Genomic DNA, 23,199 nt, shown 5'->3' with positions numbered 1-23,199 from the left:
TGAATTAGAGGGCGGGGCGATTGCGATCGCGAGTCCAGCGGATATAAAGGAATAAGGACATTTCATTCTACCGAACTACCCGCAAGTGCAGAAATAATACTCACACAAGTCAGTTTATTAGACAAATGAAACTTGTGAGGTAACGCAGCGCTGTTTAACTTGGTCTACACTATCACACTAAACTGCATTTGAGTGTGGTGAAAGTTATAATGTTATTCTATGTGTTAGATTGTCTGTATGAGACTAGCAGTAAGCTAGATCAACACTAGAATAACATACAGATCATATTCTAACTAGTTTTATGTACATTTGCTCACCTGTCTAATAAAGTACATGCAAGAGCTCTGTCAAGTCGAAGTTTGTCACGGACACGAAGCTCTCGGCATCTCGAAAACGGCACACTGATATTGATCCTTGTTTTAGTTCTCCTTTTTTCCCCAAAGTCTGGTTGCCATGGTCCATAATGTTTGAACGAAACAACAACAGCGTGAGTGTGCCGCTAGACGTAACGCAGTTGTCCACGTCTGTCGCTATGGTTACTATGGCAGTACGAGCGGACGGAAACAAGGGATAGCGCGGATATTACGTCATTGACAGGCGACAAGTGAACAGGGATTCCAGGATGGCCCATTATTTACGTAAAATTGTAATTTCTCTTAAATTAAAAATCTTTGGGAACTTTTGGGATATTGTTAGTACACAACTGCAGGAAATATATCACACTGTGCAAGTGATTTTTGGATATTTTATTACAAAATTCTTACATATTGTACCTTTAAACCTTTTTTCCGCAATTTTTCTGTAAAAAGCAGTCCAAACATTATCTTGCCATTTCTTTATTGCCAGAGATTTTGTGAATGGAATCTGTTAGTGTGTGTTGTGCTTTCCTGGTCACATCGCGGCACTCCACACACTATAGGAACAAAACTGTTAAATCTATTATTTTCAGGTTTCATTCTTTTTATTGTCGTGTTTGTTGTGGTCTCTCACATTTTGAACATCTGATAAGACTTTTTCTGATAAGACTGATAAGACTTTTTAATCTTTTAGTTAAAAGTGTGTAGCAACCACCTAGCAACTACTCAGAATACCCTAACAACCTTTTAGCAATGCCCTGTCAACTATCAGGAACAGCATAGCAACCCCTTAGCAACACCCTGCCACTGCAGTACTCTGGAAATCACCCAGAACACCCAAGCAAATAACCAATTACAACAATTACAGAACAGCCTAACAACCACAGAGGGCAACCACCTAGCAACATCCCATCAACCCCTCAGAACATTCTAGCAACCACTGGGAAACATTCAGAACACCCTAGCTTTGTGGTGGCATTACATTTGACCTAGTCTACAAGTACAAGTCAATGGTATCATCACTGCCAGTTTGAATGGAAGTTTTTAAATCTTTAACTGTGCATTTCTTGAAAAAAGTATAACCAATAAAAGGCCTTGCAAGCACTATACTGTAAATTCATGTGAGAGAGAATAATGGAGGGATTTAAAGTTTCAGAAACAGAGAATGAGTGCAGAAAGTCATCGTCCCTAATCGAACAATCAGACAGGGATGGCTGCATTCAGAGAAAACAAGAAATCAGGTCACAGAGCAGGAATCGATGAAAGTTTCTGTGCAGATCTACAGTGAAAAAATGACCCAAGTACAGAGAACTGAAGTGTAAAACTCTTCAAAACGCATGAATGCAGCTGTTTTCTGTTGGAAAATCAAGTAAATCATTAAGATGTCTTTCTAAATATATTAGATTTTGCGAACACTGAGAAAGATTTACTGAGCAAATCCCTTCCTACAAAAAGGACAAGTGTGTGTGTGTGTGTGTGTGTGTGGTTGTGTGTGTGTGTGTGTGTGTGTGTGTGTGTGTGTGTGTGTGTGTGTGTGTGTGTGTGTGTGTGTGTGTGTGTGTGTGGTTGTGTGTGTGTGTGTGTGTGAGTGTGTGTGTGTGTGTGTGTGTGTGTGTGTGTGTGTGTGGTTGTGTGTGTGTGTGAGTGTGTGTGTGTGTGTTTTCCGGCACTTACCCAGCAGGTGTTTGAGCACAGCCTGGTTCTGGTCCCAGATGCTGTTAAATGTGCTCCAGCGGGAGCGGCCATCTGGCAGGGGGTTTTTGCGGACCCATCCTCCACAGGCGTACTGGTAAAAATCCTGACATGGGTCGACGGAGCGGTCCAGAGCTTCCACGATCTTACTGGCCACGGTTACACACGCCTCCGTTAGACAGATACTACGGGCTGGATCTGGGGGTTAGAAACAACAAGAAATAGTTTTAACTCCCATAATGTCACATAAAACTGAATGTTAAAACTTATACAAGGAGGGCATTGATTTTAACCATTGGGATTTCATTGGATTGTGAATGATAATAGACCCGTTCATACCAACACAAATGTTTGTCACAAAAGGTTTATCACATACCATTTGCCCAAGTCGCAATAAACTCATAGGATGTGTCCGAAATCGCCCCCTATTCCTTATTTGAGGGGTCAGCCATTTGTAGTGGTGTCCGAAACCATATTGGACATTTTCCAGTGGACTCAACCCCACAATGCACCACAATAACGAGTGTACAACCGATGTACGCACAATGGCTAGAGAATACCCATAATGCACTGCGAGAGTCGGCGACCGTAGCTGAATCATCCATCCATCCATTTTCAGGTCCAAAGTAATATTTTTATTGATTATTAAATTGTTTTATTAAGGTTTATACATGCTAGTTTCCATGACATTACATATCCTTTCATAACTACTGGAGCGGCTAGTTTGCTATTGTTAAACAGCAAGCACACACTATGCAAAAGCGGCAGCCCTTCCGGCGCACTCAGTGTCCAAATTCACTCACTCGTTTTCATTCACTCCTTCAAGTGCACTTTATTAGTGGAGTAATGTAGGGAATAGTGAATGAGGGCATCGGGGTGATTTTGAACACAGCCCTAGTTAGATTAGAACAGCATCCAAATGTTCATGTCTTGACAGACGCTTTAACAGTCTTTCATAAATGTTTATGGCACCAAATGTTCAGACCGAACATTCATCTTGATTTGAACAGGACTTTAATCATAGGAAAAAATGTTTTGATGATGACCTTTTTGGAATTCACCAAACAGATATTCATTAAATTATTGAACTCATTAAATTATGTTTCTAAAAGAAATATTATCCAAATATATCCATGTGTGTGTGTGTGTGTGTGTGTGTGTGTGTGTGTGTGTTACCTCTGTTATATCGAACTCCCAGTGTGATCGCACAGCCAAATAGTGCTAGGAGTGAAGTGAGAAGCAGACCGCCCAAAACCACCTCCAGCTGAGTCCTCCTGCCCAGTGGACCAAACAACTGAACACCACCCTTACGGAAACCCACCTAAAAGAGAGTCAAAACACAAATAATCTCATTCTTCCTTTCTTTCCCTTATAATAAAAAAAATATTCTGATACAAATATTCCAAATGAAGAAGTCTCCTTGTGTAGAAACTCTAGGAACATCACGTACGTTTTTTTTTTTTTTTGTCAAAATATACTGCACACCTCTTCATCATTCATCATTCAGCACCCAAGGAACATAAAACAAGTTGCCTGAGGGATACCATATCAAATACATGCTTCATATGCTTGAACAGAAAGCCAACAGAAGAGGTTTCACATTTCCTGCTTGACATAAAAGTGAGCAGCAAATGAAAGGGGCCACATAAATCGCTTTGAATTCATATCAAATGTCACTCATAATTCATTGAAGTAAATTCCCTGGAAATCTGACCTGCTGTTTTCATCACTTAAAAGTTAACGCTATTGCAAATGTCTGCTTGAGAAATAATGCTTATTTTTTTATTAAACTGTTATCCATGATCTCTTTCCAAACATATTAGTCCACCATTTGATCATTTTAAAAGGTTTTATGTGTTTTGAGACCATTATTCATACCTGGATAATTGTTCAGATGTATTTTGCCTTTCTATAACAAGAAGAAAATTCTTATCCACAAGATGTTTGCCCATAAATTTTAGTCATGAGTCCTTATGTAATAATCTCCTAGCCATGTACTGTATGTCCAGACTACTAAACTGTTTTTCTACTGTATGTTTATGACTTCTTATATTAACGGCTAATCTTAACATACTGAAATACTGATCATCTATGGAGCTTATATTATGACAAAATGATTTGAATTTGAATTGTGTAAATCTGAATTATTTGCAAGTGTAATCTAACAAAATTGAATTTTAGGTGGTAGTTTAAATAGTTCTGAATTTGAATTTTTTTAAACGAATATTGAACATTTGAAATTTAACAAATTGAAATGTTTTTATGGCTGAATTTTATAGACATGTATTTTCAAACAGTAATATTCAGTTTAAAAAAATTCAGATTCAAGTTTTCAAGATGAAGAAATTCAGAACTTCAAATTCAGTTTTCTAAAATTCAATGTCAAAAATTCAAGTTCAAAAATTCAGATCTGACAGAAAGTAGGTCACAGGTCATCCACAGGGAAGAGTAGATGATCTCAGAAAAGTCGAACAGAGCATTTTGGCCAATTGGGGACTGCGGAAGTTTTCCAGCGCGAACGTGGTGGTGGTTCAAGAGGTTGCCACTCTCTGACTCTTGTCATGAATCGCCCGGAGGTCTATTACATGTACGACGCAGTCTAGACCGGACGCGAACGGTGCGACGCGACCCGTGAAATCCCCAACAGCACACGGATTCCCCATCCTATTTCTGACCTAGTCCCAGCTCTTTGCAACAGTCGCTTCAAGCTGTGTTGCGTCGCGCCGCTCGCGTCCTGTCTGTGTAACTGAGGTCTAGTAGACAAGCTGGCGTTCTAATCAATTTTACACAAAATGTAGGCTACTTTAAAACAAACACCAGAGACCGCTTAGACAAATGTCCCACGTGCTGAGAACGCTAACCTAACATATAAACACAAAATCATTCATGTTTAAGAATCTTAACGTTACCTCCGGGCGATTCATGACAAGAGTGGACATTAAAACGCTTACGTGAAAACCGCTTAACGTGGCTCACTGTACGAAGATAGTGATATTAAAGGACCAAACTCAGTACAAATCATATTAATAAACCATACTTTGTATAAAAAATCAGATGAGCCCAGAATACCTACGCAACGCGTTTAATTGTGCGTTAAGCATTTCCTTACCATAGAAAACCGTTATAAGAAAACGCTTAACGTGGCTTAGGCTACTGTACAAAGACAGTGATATAAGGACCGTACACATCATATTAATAAACCATACATGTATAAAAAATCAGATGAGCCCAGAATATGAACGCAATGCGTTTAATTACGCGTTAAGCATCTTACCATAGAAAACCGTTATAAGAAAACACTTAACGTGGCTTAATAAACCTTAAACCTGATTTGTTATACATAGTAGGTAGGCCTATGGTTTATTAAGGACCATTTAAGGTTTATTAAGCCACGTTAAGCGTTTTCTTATAACGGTTTTCTATGATTAGAACATGCTTAATTAAATGCGTTGCGTTCATATTCTGGGCTCATCTGATTTTTTATACAAAGTGGTTTATTAATATGATTTGTACTGAGTTTGGTCCTTTAATATCACTGTCTTCGTACAGTAAGCCACGTTAAGCGTTTTCATATCGGTTTTCTATTAAGGAATTTGCTTAACGCGGAATGAAACGCGTTGCGTTCGTATTCTGGGCTCATCTGATTTTTTATACATGGTTTATTATTATGATGCGTAGGCTACTGAGTTTGGTCCTTGTCTTTGTACAGTAAGCCACGTTAAGCGTTTTCTTATAGGTTTTCTATGGTAAGGAAATGCTTAACGCGTTGCGTTCATATTCTGGGCTCATCTGATTTTTTATACATAGTAGGCTATGGTTTATTAATATGATGTGTACGGTCCTTATATCACTGTCTTTGTACAGTGAGCCACGTTAAGCGTTTTCTTATACGGTTTTCTATGGTAAGGAAATGCTTAACGCACAATTAAACACGTTGCGTAGGTATTCTGGGCTCATCTGATTTTTTATACAAAGTATGGTTTATTAATATGATTTGTACTGAGTTTGGTCCTTTAATATCACTATCTTCGTACAGTGAGCCACGTTAAGCGGTTTTCACGTAAGCGTTTTAATGTCCACTCTTGTCATGAATCGCCCGGAGGTAAGTGATTCTTAAACATGAATGATTTTGTGTTTATATGTTAGGTTAGCGTTCTCAGCACGTGGGACATTTGTCTAAGCGGTCTCTGGTGTTTGTTTTAAAGTAGCCTACATTTTGTGTAAAATTGATTAGAACGCCAGCTTGTCTACTAGACCTCAGTTACACAGACAGGACGCGAGCGGCGCGACGCAACACAGCTTGAAGCGACTGTTGCAAAGAGCTGGGACTAGGTCAGAAATAGGATGGGGAATCCGTGTGCTGTTGGGGATTTCACGGGTCGCGTCGCACCGTTCGCGTCCGGTCTAGACTGCGTCGTACATGTAATAGACCTCCGGGCGATTCATGACAAGAGTCAGAGAGTGGCAACCTCTTGAACCACCACCACGTTCGCGCTGGAAAACTTCCGCAGTCCCCAATTGGCCAAAATGCTCTGTTCGACTTTTCTGAGATCATCTACTCTTCCCTGTGGATGACCTGTGACCTACTTTCTGTCAGATCTGAATTTTTGAACTTGAATTTTTGACATTGAATTTTAGAAAACTGAATTTGAAGTTCTGAATTTCTTCATCTTGAAAACTTGAATCTGAATTTTTTTAAACTGAATATTACTGTTTGAAAATACATGTCTATAAAATTCAGCCATAAAAACATTTCAATTTGTTAAATTTCAAATGTTCAATATTCGTTTTAAAAAAATTCAAATTCAGAACTATTTAAACTACCACCTAAAATTCAATTTTGATAGATTACACTTGCAAATAATTCAGATTTACACAATTCAAATTCAAATCATTTTGTCATAATATAAGCTCCATAATCATCAGGGTCCAGTTACTGAATACTGAATAGACTGCTATGTAAATGTGGGTGGTAATACATTCATGTTTATTGGCTGTGACAATTTCTGCCTTGCTTGTTTAGTTTAGTTTGGATTAGTTTGATTTGTTTAACTGGTGAGGAAGTTGTGTGAAATAAACACATTCTTGTACTGCAAAAGAACAAGAAAAAATCATGTTCATGAACAAGAAAAAAAAAATCATGAGTTTTAAAACTGAAAGATAACGACACAAAAATGTCTGATAAAAGTGAATTCACAAAAAGTGAATCTTCATTCTGCTGGACATTCCTCACAGTAAATAATCCACCCTTTACACACTGTGCATGGGTAGATTCTACATGGTGACTTTTAGGGAAGCAGTATCTAAGCAATATCAGCTAACCACTGAAGTACCTCAAGGTTCGGTGCTTGGCCCCTTCCTGTTCTCAAAATATTCTCAATACATGAGATCTACACACTTAAAAATAAAAGTTATTTATTGGCATTTATGGTTCAGTGAAGAACCTTTAAAGGCGAACTATGCAGTTTTTTTAGCTTAATTTACCTTAACTGAACAGCTTTGGAGTCATTGGAATGGTTATATGACTTTTTTCGAGTTGAATGGTGGCCGTCTCGCTTCCCCCTATCGCCTGTGAGCGAAAAACCACCCTTGCAACAACCGGCCTCAGCGTCAGGAAGTATCGCATGATATCAGGTCTTGCGATATAATGAATTGCTTTACGGCAAAACATTTTTTTTTTCAATTCTGTCATTATTGCACTCCATCACGCATGAAGAAGACGTTGTTAAAGAATGTCCCGTCTGCTTTGATGTTGTTGATCTACTAGTCTCTGGTATCTGAGAGTCGCCAACGAGTTTTTACAACATTGTTCTCAAATATCTATTCCGAAGCTGTAGGGGGAGCTCTATAGAGAAACCTGCGAGCAAAAAACGAGAATACAGCGAAGAAATTCCCGAAAATGCATAGCTCTGCTTTAACTTCCATAGAACCTTTCCAAAGCACAAACGATATTTATATATTTTTTTAAAATGTTGACAAACTAAGAAAAAAATGGTTCTTAAAAGAACTGTTACTAAAAGTTAGTTTTGTAATGGTTTGTAAGGAGTGTATTTTGCTATGTTTTATGTACTGTATCTGGTGTTCCTACAGTGTCTGTATGTATTTCGGCTTGCCTGGATATCTCATCCTAGAAGAAAGAACTTCACCACCAACTCATTACAGTCTTTCTTTCCTGCTAGCCCAGCAATTCACCACAACATGACTGTCAGCTAGATTTTTCAGCGGTAAAAGCATCCAAGTCAGCCGGGGAACAGCTGAACTTCACAGAGAACATCACAACTACCCAGCAATTCACTATTCTCTCACTGCTGTTTTGCCGTGTTTTAGCGTCATTTATGATCTTCTACTTTTCATGGGAATTGTGCTACAGTAATACTTCTCATAGTCTCTGTAAAAACTAACAGCTTAAATGGTTGCTTTATTTATTTGTATGTGGCACTGGATAAAAAAAAAGTCTGAAAGTAAACATAAAATGCACACATCCACACTGAGCCCTGACCCACACTCACCTCCACACTGTCAGGAGAGATGGCTCCATCAGCAGGGATGTCTGTCCCGTCCTCCTCCTCAAACGTTGCACGCTTGTAGTTAGACATCTGAAAGGGAGAGACAAAGTGTGTATAAATGTGTTGGTCAGCAATGAAGGTCAATTTACAGCAAACATGAAAAAAAAACAGATGTGATGTGAACAGCAGCAGACAGGGAAAGTTAAAGCTACACTGTGTAATTTTTTTAATTCATGTGTAATTACTTCCACCAACTAATCAATTATTCTCATAAGCGTAGAATCTGCCATTCAGAATACATACGAGTGAGTCGCTCGAATGGCGGAAGCCATGTTGCGCCTCCATCTTGAAAATACATTAGCCAAAGAGAGACATACCTGGAAATTCAAGGTTCGCCTTTCGCGCTTTTACACTCAGTGACACCGTGACGAATGCGAAGGGAGATTACTCGCGACTGCCCGGCAGATTTGAAATAATATGGCCACCGTAAGAGTTAAAACGCCCTCGGAATGGGAGGGGCTAGAAAGTAATATTCAGTTGGTAGTCATATACAATTGCACCGCTATGTGGGAGTAAATCTAACACAGTGTAGCTTTAAAATAGTCCTTTTCGCAGTTTTACGAGACCTTCCAAAACAACCAGGCACTGGTATAACATAAAAAAAGTTGTGATTTATATGTTGAGATTTTTCAGACAGACACTTTAAAGTGTATGTCAATTGAGAAAGATGACCCTATTTACTGTCTTTATATTTGTTCCAACAGAATCTACAGAACAAAATGTAAAGGCCTTGAGTCTGAAGACAAGAGACACTGCAAGAGAGTGTGAAATGGCGATGAATGTTGGGTTGGGAGGTATCCCTTGTTTCCTCACCCCCGTCTTGGACATTGGACAGGAATGTATACAAACACACATTTGCACACACACAAACACTACTCCCACTGTTCACAATTTTGAAGAGGTGACTAATCTACACACAAAAGTTGCTGCTTTAGTCTCAGTGTTATACGCATTACCCTTCAGAGAAGAGAAACTCTTAGTTAAATGTAACCTTATTCATGCTGTCTATTGATATCTCACTGCCGGCACTGACAGCCATGTAGACAGCAAACGCATTTGCCTAGAGCAAAAACTCCCACCCAGGTTTCTCTACAAGAGCAGACTAAACAAGACAGCCAGAGAATCTCTCTCACACACATTGACTTAATGAGGCCATACCACTACCTTTTATTTACATATAAAAAATATGTTTCATTAATATAAATGTTTTATATCAAATGCGACTGACTAATCCAAACCCTGACCCTTTGTGCATTTCTAGATTAACACATTTTGTTTGTTTTATGAATTGTCCTTAGAGGTTTTGCCACATTTATTCTTCTGAGACAAATTTGTCCAGAAAGTCTAGCTAAGTTAACTTAAAACACGGACATTAAACAAAGAGATGTACCCATAGGAACACTGTATTGCTCAAGGTTTGCTCTTTGGAGACTTAATGGAGTTCTCAATTGTTACATTTAAGTGTCAACCTTAAAGAAACAATGCAAGACTAGTGTATTTTTCAAAGGAGGAACATTTTCCATTCGCTTTCTGTACAGTCTCAATGGTGACACTGGTTTGTATTTTTAATTCCTATGAATATCTTTCCTTTTCAGTGACCGATAACAATTCAGATATCTAAAGATCGGGGTGAAAATCTTATTGCAAATGAAACATACACAAAACATTTTGTTTTCGAAACATTAAATGAACACATTTTATGCAATTTTTACTAAGGAGTCAATATAAAAAAAGAAACATTTATCTAAGTATATCAGTAGAATTGGAACAGACAAGAGAGAGAAAAAAAGATTTCTTTCTAAGGCCAACATATTTTAACACACTTTACTTTCATCTGCTAAAAGCCCTCGTCTAAAAGGACAGATGGTTGTATTGAAGGTTTTGCACGTGCGCGCGCACACACACACACACACACACACACACACACACACACACACACACACACACACACACACACACACACACACACACACACACACACACACACACACACACACACACAAACAAACACACACACACACACACACACACACACACACAAAGTAAGTAAGACACAAGAAAGCAATTGGAGCCCTTTGCAACATGCTTTAAAGTTCAACCGGAACGCCACTCTCAATCATTTTGGCTGTTAGTGTCTAAGTTAAATAAATGTTGCATCTTCACAGCCAGATTTGGAGTTTCGGTAAGCTATTCCTCAATGGGCTTTTACGGGAAACCGTAAATGATATTACAAAGACGAAAACACTGACTCATGGACATGTTGATGTGAAACAAATGCATGCACACATGCTAAGCCTACACAGACATGTTAACAACTGCTAATGTTTGGCTTGATAGTTTCCCATCATTTTTTTCCCCTCATAAGTACCCATACTACTTTGCAATGCAATGGCCGTGGCCGGGAGCCAGAGCGCCTGACATCAAAGCAAATTTAAAAGTGCTGGCTAATGCTAAACATAAATTCTCTAAGATTATTATTCACGTCGGCACTAATGATGTTCGACTCCGCCAGTTGGAGATCACTAAAATTAACGTTAAACTTAAACTTGCAAGTACGATGTACGGCACTGTAATTTGCTCTGGCCCCCTTCCTGTTCGCAGGAGTGATGAGATAGTTAGCAGATTGTCATCACTCAATGGCTGGCTGTCTAATTGGTGTCCGCAAAATAATATAGAATTCATAGACTATTGGAAAAGTTTTTGGGGCAGTCCTGACCTGTTGAAAAGAGATGGTATTCATCCCTCCTGGTATGGTGCTGCTCTTCTCTCTAGTGATATGGCATATAGTCTTAGAGCTCAACCATGACAATCTGGGGCTCAGGTCAGGAAGCAGACAGACTGGCTTAACCGACCGTCTGCTAGCGGCCTCACGTCACCAAGGTCAGATAAATCCCATCACATAGAGCCTCTTTCACCTAGATATCATCATATAGAGACTGTGTCTGTTCCTCGAATTAGGCAATACAAAAAAACGTCTAAACCCATCTAAGGGTAAAAATGTAATTGATGTTCAACAAATAAAAACAGATATAATACAGATGAACAAATTATAAAGCTTGGGTTTCTGAATATTCGATCTCTCACATCAAAAGCACTTATTGTTAATGATATGATTACAGATTATAACCTAGATATGCTGTTTGACAGAAACCTGGCTAAAACCATACGATTACATTACTTTAAATGAGTCAAGCCCACAAGATTAAGGTTATAAACATGAACCTCGTCTGAAAGGCAAAGGGGGAGGTGTTGCTGTAATTTATAGTAATATTTTCAGAATTACTAATGATAACTAGTTTCATCATCTCAGCATCCCAGATAACTTAGAACAGGGGTGCCCAATCCTGCTCCTGCCGATCGACTGTCCTGCACAGTTCATCTCCAACCTTGATCAAACACACCTGCCTTTAATTTTCAAGTGATCCTGAAGACCTTAATTGGTTGCTTCAGGTGTGTATGATTAGGGTTGGAGATTAACTGTGCAGGACAGTCGATCGGCAGGAGCAGGATTGGGCACCCCTGGCTTACAAAAACTAGATATTGCAACAGAAACTTTTAACTCCCTCTTTTCCAGCACTTTAGACACAGTTGCTCTGTTGCGCTTAAAGAAGATTAAAGAAAATAGTCCAACGCCGTGGCACAACGAGCACATTCAGGCCCTTAAGAGAGCAGCCAGCAACTGGAAGAAAACAAAACTAGAGCTGTTTCGGATTTCATGGAAGGAGAGCTCGATTGCTTCCAGAGAGGCTTTAAAAGCTGATAGATCTGCTTATTTTTCAACCCTATTAGAAGAAAATAAACATAATCCTAGGTATTTATTTGAAACAGTGGCTAAACTAACGAAAAAGAAAGCTTCAAGCCCAGAAGTTTCCAAGCAACACAGCAGTAATGACTTTATGAACTTCTTCACTTATAAGATCGATAATATCAGGGACAAAATTATAACTATGCAACCTTCTAATACAGTATCGCATCAGGAAGTGCATTGTAGTCTCCCTGAGGAAAAATTTGATTCATTCATTGCTATAGGAGAGGAAGAATTTTTCAAACTCGTTAATTCATCTAAATCGACAACATGTACATTAGACCCTATACCGACTAAACTACTGAAATAGATGTTTCCAGATGTCATAGATCCTCTTCTTAATATCATTCATTCATCTTTGTCTCTAGGATACGTACCAAAAACCTTTAAGCTGGCTATGATTAAACCGATTGTTAAAAAAACGCAACTTGACCCAACAGAATTAGTCAATTACAGGCCAATCTCGAATCTGCCTTTTCTGTCAAAGATACTAGAAAAAGCAGTATCCTCACAACTGTGTTCCTTTCTTGAAAGAAATGATATCTGCAAGGATTTTCAGTCCGGATTTAGACCGTACCATAGTACCGAGACAGCTCTCGTTAAAGTCACAAATGACTTGCTCTTATCATCCGATCGTGGTTGTATCTCTCTATTGGTGTTACTCGATCTGCATTTGACACCATTGACCACAACATCCTTTTAAATAGACTCGAACATTATTTTGGCATTAGTGGAATTGCACTAGCATGGTTTAAATCATACTTATCTGACCGTTATCAGTTTGTAGAAGTAAATGAAGAGATGTCTTAGCGATCACAAGTTCAGTATGGCATACCACAAGGCTCAGTACTAGGACCGCTGCTGTTCACTCTGTACATGCTACCATTAGGAGATATCATTAGGAAACATGGAATTAGCTTTCAGACACACTCTGTCAGTTCAAAGCTAGATTAAAGACACATCTCTTTGACCTAGCATTCACATAATACATTATAAATTCAATGTTAGGCTGCATAGATTAGGTCAGCCGGAACTGGGAACACCTTCCATAAATCCTGATGTACTCGTTACATCATAAGAAGAATGGCATCTACGCTAATTTTAGTGTCTTTGTTTATCCCGAGGTTTTCCCGCAGCCTGCCGGATCCAGGCCGTATCCAGATCTGACGAAGGACCTTCGCCTAGACCCGATGACAACGCAGTGCTGAAGTGCCAACTAGTCTCTCCCCTGTGAAGGATCCCTTTACCACTCTACAGATAAAGCGTTGTCGGGATAATTTCGGTTTCGCGCATCTACCCCGAAGTGATACAATTCTGTATAAAAATGTTAAGGCCAGACAAGTAGTTTGTTAAGGCTTGGTTTGTAGGGAATTACAAACCTGCGCACATATATTCAAATGCGCACAACTATTTAATTAATTCTTAATGCGCACGTGAGCGCCATCAGCATCTCTCACAGGTTCGTGGTTAAAGTCTGTGTAGAGAGAACGATGTTGTCTTAGCGGCCTCTAATTTAATAACTAGGTAACTATTGAAGTGAATCAATCAAAACTAACTTTAGCTGGAAAATATCTTTATTCAAGAACCACTATAAAGCCAAAACAATCTCTGCTACCTTAAATTATCCGTTTATCACTGCAAAGCCCCTTTGAAACAATCTACATTGTTAAAAGCACTAAATAAATGAAGATGACGACTTGACTATGTGTACAATATGCGTCACATGACTAAACATCATGTGGCATCCTTTTCAAATACCTTGGTTTTCAAAGTCTACACTACTAGTTTTTTATTTATTTATCCAAAAACACCATCTCAGTGTGAACATAAGGCCAAAATTAGTGTAGACATAGACTTAGAGGAAGGAAAAACAATGTTGGACACCTTGGTGTGGAAACTACCCATGCATACTAGTACTGAAGCTCTTCTTGGAACTCTAACTGACACATTCATGACGTGGAGTCATGTGAAATTCAGTATTTTAGTCTCTATGGCTATGTTGGGAATAGGATACTACTAACTATATATATTTTACATTTTATTGGCAAAATGTACTGAACCTACTGTATACACTGCATACTGTATCCCCCAACAATGCAATGCACTACACCTGACCGCTTATTTCCATTGTGATGAATAATCTAGAACAGGGGTCAGTAAATTCTGGCATGATAGATAATCACTGGCATGTAAACAACCGCGAGAGAGGTGTTTGTTCTACTTAGTTTGCTGCTCTTAGCTTTCATATAAAAGAAATTACCGCTATCAATGTTGGAGATTTTCAACTCAGTATACAGAATCCTTCACATTCCACACACAAATCCCAATGACGGTGGTGTGTGAACTACAACATTCTGTGGAGGTCAGTAGGGTAACACTGGAAATCTGTTATTCAAAGTCTTACACCGCAATGATGCACCAAAAAACGGAAACGTTTTTTCCTTCATGTTTTTTCGCACACAGGCGGCAACGTTGGCAAAATGCTCTCTTGTTCACACGGATCCGTGAAAACTACTAAAAACACTGAATTCTGCTGTCAGGTTAGTAGTTGCCGATGTCACTTTGTAAAGAAACACTGCGCCTACAGACTGAACAGGTAAAACACATGCGCATAATGCCAATGTTTTCAAAAAATTTGAATTCTTTTTCAAAAGCTTGCGTTTTGAGGCCCCCAAAAACACTGATGTTGGGTTTTGAACATTCAAAACTCATAAAAGGTGTTCTGTGTTTACTTGAAAACGGTGTCATGTAAACAGCCCCTAATTTAAACCTGAAAATATACAAACTTAAACTTTTACCCCTGGTTTCACAGATGAGGCTTAAGCTATTCCCAGACTAAAATGCATGTTTAAGCTGTTTAAATGAAATCAACTTGCACTAAACATCTTCAAATATGTCAGTGCCATTGTTTTGTCTCAAAATGCACAGCAGTAATGTTTTTTTTTTTTCTAAGGCACGTTTATAGGAGCTACTTAAATGTCCTAACTGCACTAAGGCCAAATCCTGGCTTAATCTAAGCCCTGTCTGTGAAACCAGGCCTTAGGGCTATGAAAAGTTTAAACCCCTTTTTATGAAGAAAAAAAAAAGGAATGGAAAAAGTTGTGATTCATCATGTTATGCTGGGGCAACCTGGATCATCAGGTTTCAACTATGACATTTGCTACACCAGCCATCATCCCTAACAGCCTTAAACCTGCCTAAGATGATTTATTGGCGTGTTTTTTTAAACAAAAAAAAACCTAGTCAACCTAGTAATGTGCTGGTTTAGCTGATCTACCAGCTTGACCAACTGAAAAATTTGTAAAATCCATATAAAACCAGCCAACAGATCCGCCAGACCAAGCTGGAAGAGAAGCTAAGAACTGACAATCAGCGTAAGCTGGTTTAGGATATTAAACACCAGGGATATTTCCGCATCTCTTTCTTGACTGGACAGCCAGAAGTTAAAATTACAGTCAAAATGCAAAATAATCAGAAGAAGATAGCAGGATGTGGCATTAAACATGCAAAGTACATGCAGCATATGCAGTACAAAGTGCAGTTTTGCACAGTATGTATTCCATTTTGAACAGAGCCATAGTCTTATACAATAACAGATACAGCACGTCGTTACACACTCCAACAAGCAACATTATACAGCAGCCCAGACGAAACCATTGATGGACTTACCGTTCATCAACGCAGTATAAGACACACCAGCAATGCAAAAGCAGAAGTGAACTGGTGCCACTGCTGTGGAAGGACTGGAATAAACCATCTACTGGAGAATGGGGGGGAGGAAAGCCAATGTTTTGTTAACATGACCCAGAAAGGGCAGGTCGCTACCGTGGGAGAGGGAAAGCTGCTGGGAATGAGGAACAGATAAACCTCACTTCCGAAAAGGAGACTCCTACCTCGGTTACACGGGTAACAGTGAAACCCACACATGGGGAAGTTGTGAAAAAGTCACTGAAGTTAAAGTAAACAGCAGTTGTGGACTGAACCACTGATGGATGTTGTGAGGATATGGGATAATGTGGGATGCTAACCATGTGAAAGATCTACATTTGTCTTTGATGCATTGGCACGAAGAAACTTCTTGTTATTGAACAATAAGTTAAAAAGACAGAAATATAAAATTGCTCAACGCGTCCGATGACTTGAACGCACGTCATGTCATAATTATGACTTTTCAGGAGGGCTTGAAAGTGGCATAACACACAGTCGTTAACAGAATTCATGTTTTGACAATGACATGCTAAAATCTTGCCAAATATTCATCTTCATCTGTTCCACGTCACACTCGTCTGATCATACGGAAGATCAGGCTGCTTGCTGTATTTTTATTCTTCTGTAAACCATCCTCATTCCAGAAACAGCCGGTATGACTCAATAAGCCTGCTCCTGTTAAGTAAATATTTCTCAAATATTTGTATTGAATATTTATTTCAAGACACTCATAGCTAACGTATAACCAGAAGAGTTTACCAGAAAATCCATATTTTAATAAAAGTTTTAAAATGTCATGTCTTGCATAAGGTAGTATTTTTCATACACCTTGAATACATTAATTACATGTACCTACAGTGAACGAACTGGTAATGTGGGTTCAGGCTGGGTTTGGGTTAAGTTCAGGGTTAGTACCTTGTTATAACCCAGTTATTGTAATTGCTATGACTACATAGTATGTACATGGGGAACAGGACTGTAAAATAATGTGCTACCATAATAAATTCTTCATAAATATCATAAATAAGATTTTGGGGATGTTGTATCAGATGACATTTTACAACCTGAACAAGACTTATGTCATAAACAAATCAGAGACCAGATACTCACTGACCTGGATGATATCATATCCTGTTTTTTCCCAAAAAATATTTATACAAATTTGAATCGCATCTGATAAAAGTTTCTAAATATATAGTATGTGTGTGTGTGTACATATATACACACACAAACATTTATGGTAGCTGTGATTAATCACAATTAATTGCGATTAATCGATTTTGTCGATTAAGTAATTTTGTAATGTGCTTTCATTATTTTTATTATTTTTTAACATTTATATTTAGCTTTATTTTATCGGTTTAGTTTTTAGTTAGTACTTCAATTTAAACCTTTCATTTAATATCTATATATTTTATTTTATTTCATTATTATTTCATTTAACAAAAACGTTTTAGTTTTAGTTAACACTCACAACACTGCGTCGCACAACTGGTGTATTAAAGTCATTGGTTTTTTCATCAATTGTACAGTTTAGGTATTTTTTTTATAAATTAACAAATTCAGACAAAACAACAGAGGTGAAAAAAAACACTGAGGGACTCAAAACATGCCTTGTCACGTGTGTGTGTGTGTATATGTGTGAAAGATACGGCGATGGCTCAAAGGTCAAAGCTCTGTTTAAAGGCCATCACACACTCTCTACTGCCCAACCCATCGCCATGGCAACAAGGCGGCGCCCATCAAGTCAACTATCACTAATTAAATCAATATGTCCTATATCCTGTCACAGGCTGTTTGACTGTATAGAGAACTCTCCAATCAGAAGCCTTGAGCAAGAACAGCTGTGAGGTCGTGTGGGGTCACCAGGACTCAAAGAGCGAGAGGCCATTTGTGCACCACGACAAGGAAACACAATGACACACAAACAACAAATCGCCACCTTGGAATTATAAGGTTCTATCTGCATTCTGACTGGTTTTGAGATATTGAGCTTTCAAGTTTTTGCATTCCATTCGACTGTGTAGAAATAACCTTTTTATTTTCTAAATAAAAAGTTCCAAAATGTACACAACTTAAAAAAACATCATCACATGATGTAAAGAAGTGGTCATAGAATAAGAATATGTGAATAACAATTTTTTTACAAAAATGTCAGATAGAACCTTATAATTCCAAGGGGACGAAACAGCAATATGGAGATAATAATAGAGAGAGCGAGAGAGCACACTTACAGTACACATGCACACGGAGGTCATGAAACAAGCTATAATTGTTATTTACGAAGGCCTTTTTAAAGCCTTGACGCAATGGAGGAAAAGTGAAGGTCTCTCTACATCAGCCATGATACTTTTAAAGGTGAACATGATTTATTATCTAAACATATTCCAGTGTTATGAAACAGAGGCTGGAGTTTATATTCAAGGTCCTTGAATCATTTCAATCCGACATCAAAGCTGGTTCGAATTTCACATGTAAAATAAATCTGCATGTACTCAGATATCACTAAAACAGGTGTCTTTCAGTGACAATATACCGTAGGGATGGAACAATATAAAAAATCGGACTGATACGATAAACCAATAACCTACAAATGATATTAAAAATAAAAAAATAAATCAATCCATTTTAAATGTATATAATATAAACAATCCAAGTAAATTTAGACATCACACGATTATAATGAAAAAGGGATATTCATTTCAATATTTGCTAAAGACTACATTTCACAGTGTAATATAAAAAAATATTAAAAATACATTATAAAAAAATATATAATATTAAAACAACCAATTACAGACTTACCTTTACAGAAAATCGGTTAATGTTTCATAGCCTATCTTAAAGTCAGCATGTCATCAAAATGGACAATTCTTATTTTTTTATGGAATAATGCAGTAATTATTATAAATGATTTATCCGTGCACATCAATATTTTTGTTAAAATTATTGTGCCCTTATAATCTTTAATCAAAATAACTTCCCCTCCCTCTTCTATGATGCTGGCGTGAGGGCGGGGCAACCTGTCACTCACATGAGATCCACCAATAGCAAACCACAACCATCCAATCAATTCCCCATTAACAAAATCAAGTCCCGCCCAACATTTGTTCTTGTTCGAGAAGCAGTTTGACTCAGATATACATAACAATAGAGAAGAAAATATAATATAGTTTAGATTTTTTTTTTTTTTGATTTAACCAATAAATATATTAATATTAACATACTCATTAGTTATTTTAAATATTAAATATCAGTATAAAGATGACGGCAAATCTTTATTAGGGAATATGACCATACACAATTAAATATCCAATATATACACTATATGGTCAAAAGTATTGATATGCCTGACCATTACAGCAACAGGGACTGTAATGTCATTCTGTATACATAGACATTAATATGGGGTTGGTCCCTCCTTTCGCTGAAGCATTACAATTCCCTCTCACAGGAAGTAAAGGGCCGAGCCCAACCCCTGAAAACAGCCCCACACCATAATCCCTCCTCCACCAAACTTTACACTTGGCACAGTGCAGTCAGGCGGGTAACGTTCTTGCCCATCAGACTGCCAAACAGAGAGGCGTGATTGGTCGCTCCACAGGACATGTATCCACTGCTCTGGAGTCCAGTGGCGGCGTGCGTTACACACTCCATCTGACGCTTGGCATTGCACTTGGTTATGCGAGGCTTGCATGCAGCTGCTCGGCCATGGAAACCCAATCCATGAAGCTCCCGCCACACAGTTTTTGTGCCGATATTAATGTCAATGGAAGTTTTCAGCTATGGTATGAGCGCTGGCGACTTTTACGTACTTCAGCACTCGGTGACCCTGCTCTGTGATTTTACATAGTCTTCCGCTTGTGAATGAGTTGCTTGAGTTCCAAAAACGCTTTAATTTCCAATAATAAAACTTAAAGGGCCCCTATTATGGAATTTTGAAATGTACCTTTCATGTAGTGTGTAACATAGATCTAAGTGAACAAAAACATCCTGCAAAGTTTGAAATATGAAAGTGCACCGTATATAAAGTTATTGTCTTTCAAAAGTAAGAGTCGACTCGGAGTCATTTTTATGAATCGTTAGAAGACCGAAGCTTTTTCTCCGACTAGATGACGTCAACTTGTCAAGTTATTTGAATACGATACGCCCACTTATTGCGCTCCAAGGCCAGGGAAAACATCATGGCGACGAGACGCTGTGTTCTGAAGTGCGACTCAAAAGCCAACTTTTTTCATCTGCCCAAGGAGGAGCATTTGAAGACTAAGTGGCTACAATTCATATATAACTATACCACAGAAGTGTAGTCCGAGCCTTGTGCTTTGTTCACGCCATTTTGAAGACGATTGCTTTTTAAATGCAATCAAACTTGGATTCGCGAGCCGCTGATATTGAAGGAAGGTTCAGTTCCAAGTGTATTTGCATCAGCTTCCTCCTCCGTATCACAACCTGTAAGTGTTATTAATAATTGTTGCTTTTATGTTTTATGTAACATGCTTAATAATTATTTTGTTTGTTGTGTAAGCACCGTTTAGCTTCTAGGTCTTCAATGGCAATTGTATTGAGATGTGAAGTGTTTGTCGTTGTTTTCGGAGTTGTCTTAAAGAATAGAGTAATACCTCGTAGTAACGTAACTGCATTTTTTTTTTTTTGTAAAAACGTTATGTTTATGCATCGGGCTAACGCAAACAAAGACTGATTGTGCTTTTACAATATGAACTCTGGGCTATGCTCGCTAACATAACATTAAATTCTTTATCTTATTTTTATTTTTTTTACTACAAACTATAAAGCAGTGGACTATAATCATTATTATAACACAATTTAATTGATAAAAGCATCATTGTACTCCGTGTTAAACAATAATGATTATCTCTGTAAACACTGCTGGGTCATCTGACCAATCGCAGATTAGCGTCGCGCAAAGGAGGGGTTTGAAAAATGAGTCGTTGAACGAATCATTTGGGAGTCGGTGAGCAAATCAGGTAAAAATAAATGCATATTATACGAAAACAAAAGTGTTTTTTGTCATTGCATGCACGTAAAACTGTTGTTGGGAACTCCAAAAACAACATTAGGAACATTTTAAATGTCATAATAGGTGCCCTTTAAAGGGATAACATTTTGAAATAAAATTTTGGTATGTTTTAGCTTACCTCAAGGGCATCCAAGATGTTTATATTTTTAGGTCAAACCGTTCTTGTCTGACAGTCATATCCAAATTAAACAATTCCCCATTGTAAGTACACATTGATGGCCTAAGACATGAAACGAGCGGTTTGTGTGAGAAAACGAACGGTATTCGGCACAGCCACGACAAAGTGATCTGAGGGCGTGGGCGCTTCCTTCTGTGTGACGTGTGCGCAGACTGGTGCATAGATGTATACACTAGACGTCACCTTGGCTTCGGCAGTTCATTGGAACGAATGTCTTTAATGCGACGTCTAGTGTATACATCTATGCACCAGTCTGCGCACACGTCACACACCAGGATGCGCCCGCGCCCTCAGATCACTTGGATCTGGCTGTGTTACAAGAGGTAAAAACGATATAAATACCGTTCGTTTTCTCACACAAACCGCTCGTTTCGTGTCTTAGGCCATCAATGTGTACTTACGATGGGGAATTGTTTAATTTGGACGATGGGGAATTGTTTAATTTGGACGATGGGGAATTGTTTTAATTTGGACTCTGTGCATGCTCTTTGAGACAGTGACCATAGACCTGCATGATATGACTGTCAGACTAGAACGGTTTGACCTAAAAATATAAAAATTGAAACTACTGCGGAAAAAAAGACACCTACATCTTGGATGCCCTTGAGGTAAGCTAAAACATACCAAAATTTAATTTCAAAGTGAACTATCCCTTTAATGTTGAGTGCGGATTATCTAGCAGGGATGAAATTTTATGAACTGACTTATTGGAAAGGTGGCATCCTATCACAGTATACCACGTCTGAATTCACTGAGCTCTTCAGAACGACCCACACATGTTGGTGAATGCATGGCTAGGTGCTTGATTTGATACACCTGTGGCAATGGGTCTGACTGAATTCAATAAAATTAAGAAAGTGTGTCCCAATATTTTCATTCATATACTGTATATTTTATGCAAAACAAGGCCAGTGCATGTTATCCAATCAGAAAATGCTCTGATGGTACGAGATGCACCAGATGAACTAATCACAACAGAACTAATTTACATATAATATTACTTAAAGATACAATAGCAAAAAAAAAGGTTGATGTAATTCTAAGAGAAAACAATTGCCCGTATGCGTAAGTTGACGGCCAACAAGAAACCCACGGCGAGATGGAGACTCGCTCATGAGAGCGAGACGGAGAAAAAGAGTAGCCTTACGAGGGGAAGGGAGAGGTTTTCCCAAGTTCCAGGAGTGGTGCGGACCTTTCTCTGTGCGGAATGTGATTGTTTGAAGTGGTTTCCTGAGGAGTGTTTTTGAAAGGAAACAGCTCGGTGGGGGGGAAGGCTGGCATAGCCCAACCTCTGCCCCTGAGAGCTAGAAATACCCTCACGCTCCTGCCCCCAAGAAACCCACCCAAGCCAAGCCAAAGCCACCTTGAAGGGAGAGAGCGCCAGCTATACAACAAACTCTCTGAACGGTTATTAAGAGACTAGCGGGGCCACACACACATTTCAATCAGCCCCCAGAGACCATCCGAAGGAAAGATGAGGTAACAAAGCCCGCTTTGAACAGCCAGAATGGGCATTACTCGATCCAAGTGAGAAGAGTACAGAAGAAGGGTGAACAGAAAGGGTGGGAAGCAGCGCGAGTCCGAGAGCCAGGCCAGCATCGGTCTGCAGTCGTCCAAATGAAGGTGCTCAGACATTCTGTCGCCAGCAGACGTGGGTGAGGTCCAAGTACAAATAATCACATACACATGCATAATTACACACACAATCTGCATTGTCTGACTCGCACTCGCAGACGAATGATGACTACAAATATTGTTCATGCTAAAATAGGGCTGCATGATTTGGGAGGGAATCTAATTGTGATTTTTCTTATTGACAAATGTATACAAATTGTTTGTACAGCTACACAATATGG

The 23,199-nt window shown here is 38.6% G+C and overlaps 1 protein-coding gene across 4 annotated transcripts in view; it reads right to left on the bottom strand.

Annotated features, from left to right (window-relative positions):
* ece2b (endothelin converting enzyme 2b) overlaps positions 1 to 23,199 on the bottom strand; it is a 74,865-nt gene that overhangs the window by 29,871 nt on the left and 21,795 nt on the right. For 3 of the 4 annotated variants that reach the window (XM_079611297.1, XM_079611300.1, XM_079611298.1), the window contains 3 exons: positions 8,558 to 8,644; positions 3,225 to 3,369; positions 2,031 to 2,246 (listed from right to left, as the gene is read on the bottom strand). In XM_079611297.1, the coding sequence (XP_079467423.1) occupies positions 2,031 to 2,246; positions 3,225 to 3,369; positions 8,558 to 8,644 (448 nt within the window). Of the gene's footprint in view, positions 1 to 2,030; positions 2,247 to 3,224; positions 3,370 to 8,557; positions 8,645 to 16,088; positions 16,182 to 23,199 lie in introns of those variants that run through there. The other variant, XM_079611299.1, reaches the window with a different exon arrangement.

The sequence above is a fragment of the Phoxinus phoxinus genome (assembly GCF_949152265.1).
Source record: "Phoxinus phoxinus genome assembly, chromosome: 4".
Lineage (NCBI taxonomy): Eukaryota > Metazoa > Chordata > Actinopteri > Cypriniformes > Leuciscidae > Phoxinus > Phoxinus phoxinus.
Note: the sequence above shows the minus strand (reverse complement) of the source record. Positions and strands in the feature narration are given on the sequence as shown.